The sequence below is a fragment of the Xyrauchen texanus genome, chromosome 20 (assembly GCF_025860055.1).
Source record: "Xyrauchen texanus isolate HMW12.3.18 chromosome 20, RBS_HiC_50CHRs, whole genome shotgun sequence".
NCBI lineage: Eukaryota > Metazoa > Chordata > Actinopteri > Cypriniformes > Catostomidae > Xyrauchen > Xyrauchen texanus.
This window is the reverse complement of record NC_068295.1, coordinates 36,363,427-36,378,216: the sequence shown is the minus strand read 5'-3', so window position 1 is coordinate 36,378,216 and position 14,790 is coordinate 36,363,427. Positions and strand designations below refer to the sequence as shown.

At 39.9% G+C, this 14,790-nt stretch overlaps 1 protein-coding gene across 3 annotated transcripts in view; it reads left to right on the top strand.

Moving 5' to 3' along the window:
- The window catches only part of LOC127660545 (cullin-9-like), a 75,233-nt gene that overhangs the window by 14,340 nt on the left and 46,103 nt on the right, over positions 1 to 14,790 (top strand). For all 3 annotated transcript variants that reach the window (XM_052150866.1, XM_052150864.1, XM_052150863.1), the window contains exons 4-10: positions 42 to 620; positions 3,669 to 3,810; positions 4,495 to 4,685; positions 7,386 to 7,779; positions 9,085 to 9,277; positions 11,488 to 11,689; positions 11,771 to 11,961. In XM_052150866.1, coding sequence (XP_052006826.1) covers positions 42 to 620; positions 3,669 to 3,810; positions 4,495 to 4,685; positions 7,386 to 7,779; positions 9,085 to 9,277; positions 11,488 to 11,689; positions 11,771 to 11,961 — 1,892 coding nt within the window. The remainder of the gene's footprint in view (positions 1 to 41; positions 621 to 3,668; positions 3,811 to 4,494; positions 4,686 to 7,385; positions 7,780 to 9,084; positions 9,278 to 11,487; positions 11,690 to 11,770; positions 11,962 to 14,790) is intronic.

The following is a 14,790-nucleotide window of genomic DNA, read 5'->3' as shown; positions in this document are numbered from 1 at the left end:
TTCCAGTGTCTGTGTGTAACAATTGTGTGTACCTATTGAAGATTCCAGGCAAGCTGCTGTTCTCTCTGGTGAAGCGTTACTTGTGCGTCACTTCGTTGATGGACAAGCTCAACACAGCGGGGGTGGAGTCGTCCTCTGAGCGACAGGATGTCGGCCAATCCTCCTCAACGGCCACCTACCAATCAGAGCAGGCACGTGTGCAGCGGGAGTTTGAGTTCACCATGGCCATGGCCCACCTCATTTCCGAGCTGGTGCGTGTCATGGGCTGGGACCGCAATCGACAGCTGCCCATGACCTCCCCGAGTTCAACCAGAGGGGTGGAGGAGATAAAGAGCGACACCCAAAAAAACCTTTTTCGCTCTATCTTTCAGCAGCGCTTCTCCGCTACATCATCCATCATGGCCGCAACGACAATTGCAGCAGTCACGCCACCAAAGAAGAAAACCACAAACGGTTTCAAGACGCGTTCAGACTTCACATCACGCTCTGGTTATGTGGAGTATGTGCAAGAAAACCTGAAGAGTGGCATGACTGTCCATATGCTGGAAGACTATGAGGAGGTCAGCTCTGGGGATGAGGGAGAGTTTCGCTACAGTAACGACGGCTCACCACCCGTGCAGGTCAGTGCTGTGTGAATGCATGCAGGTCAGGCAAATCAAACAATTCCAAGAACAGTTAATGTTTCTTTGACAGACCCATTTTATTCACATTTTCTGTATTCAGGAACTTTAGTGAACTTTAAGTTAGACTTTATTTCTGATATTCAGTGATAAATTCATCTGATTCAAGTTTACAAAGACATAAAAAAAAAATCATGCACAATTAGACCTTTAACCCTTGTGCATTGTTAGTTGGTCACTGGTCACAATTGACCTGAACATACAGGCCAAAAGTGTTGGCAGTGACATACATTTTGTGTTTTGCAAAGTTTGCTGCTTCATTATTTGTAGATAATTTATTCACATGTTTCTATGGTATACTGGAAAACAATGATAAGCATTTCATAAGTTTTAAAGGCTTTTATTGGCAAAAACACTCAATTTATGCAAAGAGTCAATATTTACAGTGTTGACCCTTGTTCTTCATAACCTCTTCAATTCGCTCTGGCATGCTGGATATCAGCTTCAGGGCCAAATCCGGACAGATGGCGATCCATTCTTGACATATTAGTGCTCTGATTTGATCACAATTTGTGGGCTTCTGTTTGCCCACTCTCCTTTTGAGGATTGACCACAGGTTCTCTATGGGATTACGATCCGGGGAGTTGTCTGGTCACGGATCCAAAGTTTCAATGTAATGATCTCCGAGCCACTTCATTATCATTCTTGCCTTGTGACATGGTGCTTCATCATGCTGGAAATGCACGTATCATCACCAAATTGCTCCTGTATCGTTGGGAGAAGTTGTTCTTGCAGGAAGTTTTGATACCATTCTTTATTCATGGCAGTGCTTTTGGGCAGAATTGTGAGCGAGCCCACTCCCTTAGATGAAAAGCAAGCCACACATGGATGGTCTTAGGATGCTTCACTGTTGGCATGACACAGGACTAATGGTAGTGTTCACCTTTTCTTCTGCGGTCTATCGATTTTCCAGATATCCCAAACAGTCTGAAGGGGGCTTCATCAGAGAAAATTGTATTTAGACCTTATTTACCTCCGATTACAACATTAATTTTCATATAAAATAAGAACATTTATGTTATCTTCACCTTCATCTCAGTAAATGGAAAGATTGTCAAAACATCAAACTATGTTATACATTGGGAGTCTCTGGTGACAGCTGCTGAAGAAAAAAAAAACAACAATTACATGAAATTACAATGTTTGGCAGTAGATGGCTTCAGTGCTGCATGTATTGTGCAGATCTTTATAAACCAGTGTTGTTACAGATTTAATTTCTAGATATGATCACAAGATATGCACGTGCGTGTGTATAATATATATATATATATATAATACATACATACACAGTGCATTAACCCCACACATGACAGCGACAGGCGTCCATCCCTCTAAACTCAAACAGTCCATGTATGCCAACAAGAGCCCCCTCCGACAACATTTCCATCAGATTGCTCAAGTCAAGTGTTTCTAAACAATTTTGTGTGACAGAATTACACAACAGAAGATAATCTATAAAACAAACTCCAGCCAATAGGTGGAATAAACACACAGAACATGTAGATTCATCCACATAACTGTCCTGAAGGTGTGTTCCTCCACAAAACAAGTTACAGCTGCTAGCAGAACCAGCACAAAAAATAAAAAGCCATTCAGTTTCCTCCAGGCAGTCAAACTAATGTTTTGTGAGCCGGCCCATTCAACTGCTACATGAGTGCAACAAATAACCCAATCACTCCAATGTCCAGCAAGAAATACTCCACAAAACAAACTCAAACCAATAGGAGGTATAAGCACAAAGAACATGCAGATTCATCCACAACACTGTCACGAAGGTATGTTATTCCACAAAACAAACTCCAGCTGCTAGGCAGAACCAGCACAAAAAGAAAAACAAAAAAGGTGCCCAGTTTCTTCGGACAGTCAAATGAATGTTCAGTGAGTCAGGCTTACTCTGCTGCAACGCAAGTACCACAAAATGAATTACTCATTCCATTGACTTTATAAATGACAATGCTTGCTGTGGGCATGTAGATATTTTGCGGCCATCTTTAGCATCTATTCTCAATTTTGCCGGGAACATCAGTGCCAAAGCATTCTTCCGTTGATGTAAGAGTTCTTATATTCCTTTAATCAATCATGTTTCTCTCTTGTAGAATTCGCAGAAGTCTGGGTACAAGAAAATGCTATGGTTCTTCAAAGAATGCCTTCCTCGCCTCACGTAACATGATATCTTTATCAGAAATTTGGCCAGAAATGATCGGGCCTGTCTCCTTCAGTGGATCGCCGAGCCAGAACTCTGTGAGCTTGTTCCATTTTCAGTTTATGGCCTGTTATGTCAAGCAGATTCAGAAAGAACTCGTCCAGGAATTCCACCATAATCAGACACTCTGCTCCCTCAGGAATTTGTAACAATTCCTACGTTATTCCGCCACTTACGATTCTCCATATCTTCCAACTTCTGACTCCAAATAATCTATCCTTTTCTCAACATCCGCTACTCTTGTAACCATCTCAGTAAATGTAATCTCCATGGCAGTGATCGATCGACGTATTACAGCAACGGCCTTCATCAGCATTGCCGACACCAGCCAAATTGACTCCCGGGCTTGGGGGATTCAACTTGAGCGCAAAAGTGTCTTTTAAAGACTCCAGAGCCTGAGGATTTTGAATTCTTTGAAACATTGTCTTCCTAGAACAGTAGAATCAGGAGTGTATGGAATCTCACCAGTTTATTAGTGGTGGTGGCGTAGTGGCTAAAGCACAGGGCTGTTAATCAGATGGTCGCGGGTTCTAACCCCACAGCCACCACCATTGTGTCCTTGAGCAAGGCACTTAACTCCAGGTTGCTCTGGGGGGATTGTCCCTGTAATAATTGCACTGTAAGTCGCTTTGGATAAAAGCGTCTGCCAAATGCATAATGTAAAATGTTATTACAAAAAGTATTAAAACTAGTAAAGAGCGCAGAGCTCGCCACTCACACATCCAAACCTCATGTGGTGCCACGTAACTCCCCCAGATAAGTTTTTAACTTTCGGTCTGGTGCAGGTGTACTGGAACTCCCTATCCAGGACATACTGGGTGCACTGGCATATGATTGAGATCCTCGGCAATGGCAGTGGAGGTCAGGCTGTGAAAGAGACTCCGGAAAAGGCCTCCTCACTCACAGAGACACTCAAACTCACTACAGGTAAGACACGAAGAATCAGGAATGCACACACATGCTGCATTTGTGCCAAAGATTTAAATACAGTATTTCGATCTAAGGCTCAGTACAATATTCAGCCAAATTATTATTTAGGTTTATCTCACATAAACAGGTCCAGGTCAGTTTGTTTTTACATTTTATATAAAGAAAATTATAACTATTAAAGGTGTTTTATTGTGACATTGTTGTCATTACAATTAAGCATTTTCCCCCCACAAATTATAATTGCTGTGTGTAACTGGACATTTTCTTTTCAAATTTGAGAATATTTTTGTGGTTATTTTCATTACTGTAATGCATTGTTTTTTTTTTTTACTATATTACAGTAAGAAAACACTGCAATATAAAGATGTGCATTTAAATCTACAAAGGCAATACAACAAAAGCTACCATGAGGATACAAATATTATCAAGTATTTTAACCTAATTGTCATGAGAATGTCACAATACAAAAATATATTTTAAAATTGTTATAAAAAAAGAAAAATCTATAAGCAAAATGTAATTTGTTATTACTTTATTTTTATTTTTGGGTGAAATGTGACCGGTTTTTGACAGTTTTAATGAGATTTACCCATTTTTGCTTTCTTTGTATTTGTTTCTATCTCTAAAGTTGGGATCATTCTGTCTTTTCTCTTTTATGTATCTGTTTGTGAAATGTGTCAGTGAGTCAGACGTTCTTTTCTAAGCCCCCCGGGGGGCTTTACTCATTGCCATACCTGTTGGAGGGATCTCCACATGATGCAAGCACTCTGAGTCGTGCCGAATGGTGGGAGGTGCTCTTCTTCATTAAGAAGCTGGAACCCAAACAGCATCAGGAGATCAACAATATCCTGCTGCAGAGCTTTGATGAACCGGTGCGCTCTCCTACAACCTAACCTATCCTTTAACTTAGACCTTCCTTCATAAAATAAGCTGTTGAGCAGTGAATATGTTTACTTGTAAACGGGATACAAAATTAACTTTGTCACACCTGCAGGTGAATTAAGAAATGTAGCGGCCACAAACACATGACCATTTGTGCCCGAATGAAACTACGATCCCGAAATTCTTTCACAAACACACACACGTAGCAACAGGAGAGTTTATTTGTGATAAGAAGCCAACAAACAACACGAAAGCTCACACCCATAATTGCACTGATTTGCACATAACAGGGGAAAACATGAGCATCATAACATGATGAGGCAGCGGTTCAGGAGATGTTGGTGATGTTTTCATTTAAATATTTTTTTCTTCTCGCAGAGCCAACAGATAAAACAGTGCATACGGGACGCTTGATACATTTCTGAAGCAAAAACTGTGCTATTTAAAGTGCTTTACTATCACCTGTGCAGGTGAGGAGAGGAGAAGCTGACAGCAGCACTCCCGTAGAAGCAGATATCTCTCATCCTGGACCAGCAACTTCCATTTGTGCTTAAAAATGAAAAGCATAGATTAATTTTAAATAATAATTAAATACTATTAAATGATATACATTGCTTAAACAAAAATAATTATATAATGAGTTGACGTAATAGTATTCAGTGTGGGGTTTTTTTTTTTGTGCTTTTAAGAGATTTTTATAAGGTTCTAAAGAAAGAACCTGAAAAACTGAGATACTCTTTTAAACTATAGAACCATTTATATAATCTTTTGGATGTTCCATGTTTTATTCACAGCTCATACTGAATGGAAAAGGCCAGTTTATGTGATGTGACTCGTTCTGTAAATAAAAAGCCGAAATGGAAACAATAGAGAGTAAAAAAAATTATTTTGAAGAATCTGAAAAAGAAAGATATTGAAGGACAAGATGCATCGAGAATCGTTTTTTAATTGAATCGTTACCATTTGAATCGTAATCGAATCGTGAGTCCACTGAAGATTCACACCTCTAATATATATATATTAATGTACATGTATACTGTATATTTCTAAGCAGGACAACTTTGTCCATAAATCTTGGAGGGCCAGACTTTAAAGTCCTTCATACACTTGTCCTTATATTTAGTGCAATTTCCTATTAGCATAGGTTGGATGACCAAGGATGGCTCCTTATGTTGGGCCAATTAATCTATTGTGTCTAAAAACAAAATTCTTATAGTATTTGTTATGAGAAAATAGGGGCCTGAACATGTTTAGAAATTAACTACAACTGTCACAGTTGTAATAATATCTTATAGATTATTTAATATAAAACTAAAAGTTTTGTCAATAAACTTTATTTTGGTGCATGGCACATTATCTCTTTTCCTCATCAGTGCTGTTTATAATGTTGTCATCAGTGCTGTTTATAATGTTGTATGGACATTCTCCATAGCACTCCAAGCTAGAAAATTCTCAGTAGAATTCAAATGTGTCGAATAAATGCCGATTTATACTTCTGCATCGACCTTATGATGTAGATTCAATGTAGTGGCCAATGTGGTGCTTTACATTTATAGTTCTGCATTGGTATGTTTGCAATGAATGGTATGCATCATTCTGTGAGTACACAGTCAAAAAACTAGTCTATTGAGAGAAAATGTCTTAATTTCTGAAATAATTATACATTTCATAAATAAAGAAAAGGCAATGTCATTAGTGGATTCAAAAGTAATTATTAAATTCTTGTAGCATTAAATAATTATTTTGGCATCCTTTGACACTCCGTGCTGAAAAAACAGTTCTCAATCAAAATAATAAACTTACTCGCTTGACCAACACAAAATGGGTGTCGTTTTGGAGCTTATAAGCTGGACTTTACAACAATATAACCAACTCTAAATTGGTGCTTTTTGCTGACAAATTAAGTGTTCAGGTTTCATAACAAATTAAATATTATTTTACTGTACACCATACTTCCAAACATATGGTCAAAACACTGTACAGATCATTAAGTTCATTCATTCAGTTGTCAATCACATACCAAATATATATTGATTAAAAGCCGCAAGGAAAAGAGAGCACAGAGATTAAAAATTGTAAACTGATGTGTTTTTTTGTTGCGTATTCACTTGTAACTTCATGTAACATAAACAGATTATAAAAACAGCAGATAAAATACTAGTCCAAATACCATGTGACAATGATCACTTGATATAATGCATAGATCTTAAAATAGTCTTGGAGAAAATAAAAAAATTTTGGTCCTCTTTTGGGACAATATCCGGTTAAATCGTACAATCACGGCTGTTTTGATATGTGTTAACGTGACAAGTTGTTACATTTTTGGAGAAGTGCACGTCAGGCAGCAGTGTAGGCTACGCGTTATGCATAGGTTCGACAAAGAAGTATAAATAGGCCTTAAGTTTTGTGGTCTGTGCCAAGATATCGAGGGAAGCTCCAGAGATACAGTAGAACAGAGTACAACGGATCTTGCGAGTAGTTCTCTCATGGCTTGCATAAAACTCACACAAAAACCAGGCTGATGAAATATCAGTTAAAGATGAAAATAAATTTGCTTTGAATGACACGCAGCAAAACATTTTCTGGTTAGGACACAGCATAAGCTCTTCTAAATTAACTTGTATGTATTTTTCTCTACTCAGGAAGCCTGCTTGTGGTGACCTCATGCTTTCTATTTTTGTTTGTGTTAGATGGCAGATTTGGATGAGTCTTCTCTGATCCAGCTGTCTCTCACCAGTGAGGTAGTACGGAAGGTTCTCCACTACTTGAAACAGAATCTGCAGGCCTCGTGTTTAGGCGACCTGCTCTGCTCGCACACCTTCAGGAAATATTACCTTAGCTATGGAGGTGCTGGTCTTGAGGATGAGGAAATGCTGATGGATGATTCGCTTGGTGGACCTGGAGCTTCATCACTGTCATTAGCCACAACTTCATCCTCCTCTTCCTGCACCATAGGCTCTGTGTCCAAGAAAGCTAAGAAAGAGACTCCAGCAGACACGGGCAGCTGTGGCAGTGAGACAGAGAGCGAACTTCCCAGTGAAGATGACACCAAGTATCCTGACGACCTGGAGGAGAAGATGAAAGGCAAGCCTTTGTTTTATAGATTGCATTTTATACTGATTTCCCATTGGTAGAGATTACACTATACCTTTACACATGAGTGAACTAATGGGTAATGCTAAAATACTGAGTGGGATGTGTCCCAAACATCAAGACAAAGAAAAACTTAATTAGAGATGGTGTTAAACTCTGTTGTTAAATAATTGTTTACAGAAAGTTTTCAACTTAGCATAGATGTGAAGTCACAGTTAAAATGTATGTGCATATATCAGAAATTGTACAACATCTTTGAATATCATCCAATCAGTATTAAGAGTTGGAATTATCCATTTAAAAATTTTAGTTTTCTGTTTTGACTGTTTGTTGTTATTCATATGTTTTGGATCATTTTGTCTTTTGGTTTGCACCTATCAAGATCCAAATAAAAAGAAAAAATTATCAAATGCGAAAATAAATGAGCTCAAGCTCATTTAATTTAAAACGTTTTACTACTTAGAAATCAAACACCTTCTTTACACCTGGTATCGGGATGCATTTTGGGCAATCTGTTTGAAATGGGACTGCTATTTGGAGGTGGTCGAAAAGGCATGTGACCACATTGCAGTGCAAGCGCTCATATGTACAAATGCATGCAAACAGCAGTGAAGAACCGTCTAATCACCCCTCAATTAACAACTGGCCAAAACAAGAGTTTTAAACGGCGGTTACTTGAGGTTTAGACATTAAATGACCATCCGATCGGAAAATGTATGTTGGTGCCAGATGGGCTGGTTTGAGTATTTCTGTAACTGCTGATCTCCTGGGATTTTCACACACAACAGAATTTATTCTCGAATGATGCCAAAAACAAAAAACATCTAGTGAGCGGCAGTTCTTTTGACGGAAATACCTTGTTGATGAGAGAAGTCAACAGAGAAATGCCAGACTGGTTCGAACTGACAAAGTCTATGGTAACTCCGATAACTGCTCTGTACAATTGTGGTGAGAAGAATAGCCTCCTGCGGGTTGTTGCTGTTTTGGCAGCACGAGCAGGTGTTTTTTTTATTTGTGGATTTAAACCACAAGAACTCTTCAGTGTACCTGATATTAACATGCAGTTACACGGATAAGAAGCACACACATCTGAATCCCAGTTAATATAGCAAATACAGAATATGTACTTGTAATGGGATCGGCCAAATTTAATTTTAATACCAGGTGTAAACAGAGCCCAAATCATCCACTGGGCTGCATTTAAGTCTCTTTTCATCAAAAATGTATTTGGTTGCTCTGACTTAACCAGCACTGACAAAAATAACTGGTGCCTGTTTGCGATTCTGTTCACTGCAGTGTTCAACAGTCCAAAGGTGCAGGGTAAGAAAAGCTCACTGGAGAAGATTGGGGAGGTGGTGGACATGATGAAGAAGAGCAGCTCAGACTCAGGACTGCAGCTGGCTGGAATGAAGGTCATCTGTAAAATTCTGGAGGAGGAGGGACCTCAGGAGAAAAGCAACCTCAGATCAGACTCTGCACAGACCATCCGGTGAGACTCAACATTCCAGACCACAAACACTGCTCTCTTTGCTGTGGGACTACAGACTAAAGTTTAAGCAATCTTAAAGGAAAACAATGCTGTTGATGGTTTTTGCCCACCAGAGTGAATTTTATGAAAATTGTCAAGATATGTCTAATTCATATTTCACCACAAGTCAAAAGAAAATAAAGCCTATCTTTAGGGCCATTATGGTTTTTTTTTAATGGAAAACTTGATATACAGTGCATATGGACAGTATTCACAGCGCTTCACTTATTCCAAATTTTTAAGTTACAGCCTCATTCCAAAATGGATTAAATTCATTATTTTCCTAAAAATTCTACAAACAATACCCCTTAATGACATTGTGAAGAAGTTTGTTTGAAATCTTTGCAAATTTATTCAAAATAAATCATTTTAAGTATTCACAGCCTTTGCTCAATACTTTGTTGAAGCACCTTTGGCACCAATTACAGTCTCAATTATTTTGATTATGATGCTACAAGCTTGGCACACCTGTTTTTGGGAAGTTTCTCGCATTCTTCAGTCTAGGACCTCTCAAGCTCCATCAGGTTGGATGGGGAGCGTCGGCGTACAGCCATTTTCAGATCTCTCCAGAGATGTTCAAGTCTGGGCTCTGGCTGGGCCACTCAAGGACATTCACAGAGTTGTCCTGTAGCCACTCCTTTGTTATCTTGGCTGTGTGCTTAGGGTCATTGTCCTGTTGGAAGATGAACCTTCGCCCCAGTCTGAGGTCCAGAGCGCTCTGGAGCAGGTTTTCATCAAGGATGTCTCTGTACATTGCTGCATTCATATTTCCCTCGATCCTGACTAGTCTTCCCGTTCCTGTCGCTGAAAAACATCCCCACAGCATGATGCTGCCAACACCATGCTTCACTGTAGGGATGGTATTGGCCAGGTGATGAGGTTTCCTCCAGACATGATGCTTGCCATTCAGGCCAAAGGGTTCAATCTTTGTTTCATCAGACCAGAGAATTTTGTTTCTCATGGTCTGAGAGTCCTTCAGGTACCTAATGGCAAACTCCAGGCGGGCTGTCATGTGCCTTTTACTGAGGAGTGGCTTCCGTCTGGCCACTCTACCATACAGGCCTGATTGGTGGAGTGCTGCAGAGTTCTTCTGGAAATTTCTCCTCTCTCCACAGAGAAATGCTGGAGCTCTGTCAGAGTGACCATCGGGTTCTTGGTCACCTCCCTGACTAAGGCCCTTCTTCCCTGATCGCTCAGTTTGGCCGAGTGGCCAGCTCGAGGAAGTGTCCTGGTGGTTCCAAACCTCTATTTAAGGATGATGGAGGCCACTGTGCTCATTGGGACCTTCAATGCTGCAGAAATGTTTCTGTATTTTCCCAGATCTTTGCCTCGATACAATCCTGTCTTGGAGGTCTACAGACAATTCCTTGGACTTCATGGCTTAGTTTGTGCTCTGACATGCACTGTTAACTGTGGGAACTTATATAGACAGGTGTGTGCCTTTCCAAATCATGTCCAATCAACTGAATTTACCACAGGTGGACTCCAATCAACTGAATTTAACACAGGTGGACTCCAATCAAGTTGTAGAAACATCTCAAGGATGATCAGTGGAAACAGGGTGCATCTGAGCTCAATTTTGAGTGTCATGGCAAAGGCTGTGAATACTTATGTACATGTGATATTTTTTATTTTATTTTTTTTTTAATATAAATTTGCAAAGATTTCAAACAAATTTCTTTCACATTGTCATTATGGGATATTGTTTGTAGAATTTTTAGGAAAATAATGAATTTAATCTATTTTGGAAATAGGCTGTAACAACAAAATGTGGAAAAAGTGAAGCGCTGTGAATACTTTACGGATGCACTTTATTTAAATGGTTAAGTAAAGGTATAGATCATAGCAGTATTTGCGGTTTATGCTGATTTTAATAATAGAAAACTTGTTAGCTGACATGAGCTGTGAGATTAAGCATTATTGTATGAATTTCAGGTAAAAAAAAAATTATTTTGTTTTATTAGGGTGAAATGTGACCTGGAGAGTCACCCACCTAAAATTGTTCAAATATATACTTTAATAAAAAATAAATATTATAATTTTGAAATACAATTTTCATGTAAGTTGTAATTTCACTTAAAAAAAAATAAAATAATCAAATCTTACTTATTCATTACTTCCAATCAAAAGGGAAGGGAATCTAATGTAATTATCTATCTTCTCACTTACAGTGACAATGTGTTAAAGTTGCTGGTGGAGATGATTGGCAGTCAGCCCAAGCAGAACACTATCATCGCGCTGCTGTTGACACGCAGTCTCATGCTGAAATACGAGTGGATGGTCTCCTTCGCTACAGAGGGGGGTGTGAAAGCTATCCTGTCCTGCATGCAAGAGTATCCTACCTGTATAAAGGTGCAGCAGATTGCACTGGCGGTGAGTTGCCATTCTTGTGTTCTTTTCTTATGTTTCTTCTTATTTTCTTATGTCTTATAAATGTGTATTGCTCTCTCCCAGACTCTGAAGGTGATAACAGGTGCCAGTAAGCATGACCCGCGCAGTGTGGGTGGATGTCTGCTCCTCTCTGAGTCTGGCACTCAGATGATGCTGGAGATTTTTGCCAGCATTGGCTCTGCCACACCGGAGGGCTCTAAAGGGCTGCTGTGTGCCATCCCTTCTGCTATTGACCTCATGCTTAACACAGCAGGGTAAGTAGTGTAGTGTAGTGTGTGTCTTTCATAAGGATGGGCATTGTTTTACAAAAAAAAAATATGCTTCAGAATAGATCATCCGTTTATTCGACAACACCCAAAAGTTACACCACTTCGTTCGTGCACTAACAACAACCCCCGCACTTCCGGGAACTTCATAATAAGAGTCCCATTTTTTTATTTAACAGTCATGTTAAATCTTAAACAATATTCAGCACAGAGGTATAATGTGCATGGACACATTTCTTTAATGTCTTAAACTTAACAAACTCCCACTCTTTAAAAAAAAAAAACTTAATAACAATAATCTTTCAATTCAGCATACTAACAGGACATACTGAACAACAACCTCCTTGAACAAAAATATGCCCGAGTATATTTTAACAAGCTCTCGAGTACAACTCAAAGACAGACTGTTTTAATTCAGTTTCCATTGTCCTTCACTCAGTGCTTTGAGTAACTGACAAGCTGATGCCCCCTTCTTGGTAAGGCAGTCCGCAAGTTGTTCTTTTGTGTTGTACCACAGTACTCGCTCAACTCTCTGTGTTTGGACAAGTTCTTTGATACTACTTATCTCCAGGCGGAGTCTTTTCTCAGAGACTGACTTTGTGGACTTAAGTGCATCAGCAAGCGAATGATTGTCTGTGACACAGATTATTGGTGGAGCATGTTCAGCATCACCAGTAGTTAGTTCTGAGAACAGTGTGGACAGAAAGATAGAATTGTCAATTCCATCAGACATCGCCAATGTTTCACCAGCAAGTGTGCTCCGCACAATCCTTTTGACTCTCTTTGATTGCCATGAAAGGGGTGAGAATTTTCCATTTTCTCCCATTAAAAGAATCAGATGCCCTACTTGGGTACCTCCATCTGAAAGATTTCCAAACGAAGCATCACTGAACACAATTATCTTAAAAGCACTGTCTCTGCCCAAGTGTTGGAAGTTTAGAATTACCTTCTTGGACTTAAGTTTGCACACTATCCGGTTTGCTTCATGGATTGTCTGGACAGTTGCATTTTTTATGTTTGATGTCAAATTGCTAGCATCAAATATAACATCTGGCCTGCTCTGCCTTGCCACCCAGAGAATTTGGCCTATTTTTGACCTGAGCTGATCCTTTTCCTCCTCACAGAGAGATGAGTCTTGTTCCACAGCTTGTGAAGGTTCCATATGTATGGGCTGCATGTGTTGAATGTAGTTTTCCTGGTGTATTTGTACTTTTCTGTCAACAGTCACAAAATCTATTCCCACATAACAGAAGTGATCATGTTCCTCACGTCCAACTTGGAAAACAGATCGAAGGTGTGGTATTACGGTTGTGGAGAAACTTTGCGTGCCCCCCCCCATATGAAGTCATCCACATGACAGGCAAGCACCCCAGTTACAGTGCAGTCCTGATCTAGCCAATAAAAAACAGCTGGATCAACCTTGGACATTTTTTCTCCTGCTTTCAGTACTATGTCTTTCACTCTATTGTACCAGTACAATGAAGCATCTGCCAGACCATATACACACTTTTTGAGCTTCCATAATGCTCCCTCACAGATAGCCTCAGGGGGAGGCCTGATGTAGATGTCACGTGACAGTTCTATTCCCTGCAGAAATGCAGATTTTATATCCATGGAATGAAGTGTCCACTGTCTTTGACAAATAACTGCCACCAGCAGTCGAAGAGACTCTGAAGCACATGTGGGTGAATCCTTTTGTAGCTCTAACACATTTAACTCCTCAAAACCTCTGGCCACCAATCGTGCTTTCGGTACTAGTCCAGTTAGTGTTTCCTTGAAGAGTGCACACCCATCTGGTAGAGATGCACTTTTGTCCCTCATCCTGAACTTCCTCAAACACACTGTTATCTCTCCAACTCTTCATCTCATCTTGTTTGGCTTGGTCAAAGGATAGATCTTTTGTTACCAATACATCCTCACTAACATTTGTGACACTAACATCAGTAACAGCAGGTTCTATTTGAAGACACTCTAAACATGATATGTCAACTGAATCTTTACTGCCTGCAACATTAGTGGGTTCTATGAGCAGAAGGTTGTACCAGTTTTTATATTTGCCAATAGCTTTGCCTGCACGCCCTAGTACTTTTGCTGTGTGTAAAGCCCCACTGTCTCTGTCTTTGTATTTTAGAACTTGCCCTGTTTTTAGACGGACATCAGTTCCCTGCTCTGTATCACTTTGTGTCCCTATGTCGTCACTTGTGTGTTGTGCTGCTACATTCTGCTCCATAGTGGATGCCCCTGTGTGCTCAATTTGCACCGAACTCTGCTGCATTTCGCTTACAGCTTCTGTTCCCTCTGTGTTGTTGACAGCATCTCCTGTCATCTCCTGTCTATGCACATTGTTTGTGTCAATTTCAGCATCATCCTTATCGACATGTTGATCTCCGCTGTCTGTGTTTACTTTTCTTAGTCTGAGGTAATGTACCCTAATGCAGGTTCCTCCATGTCTGACAAACACCACTGCACCATCCTGGCCAATGACAACTCCTGGTCCTTTCCACTTTGGACAATCAACTCTCTTGTAGTACACTTTGTCACCCATTTTATATTTTTCATCTGTGTTACGCAGTTGTTTACGCAGTGCTCTCCGTATTCTTTCTGAGCATTCTGCTTCAGTGAACGCCTTTCTTGATGCATGTAAAGCAGAAATGTGTTTTGCCACCCACTCACTTTTCGTGGCGCCCTCTAAAGTTGGGGGCTTGTTGGTTAAAACAGAGGGCAGGTTGGGATTCTGTCCAAACACCAACTGATGAGAACTGTAGCCATGGACATTTTGCATGGTGTTCTTTGCCATAAGAGCCCAGTCCAATGCAG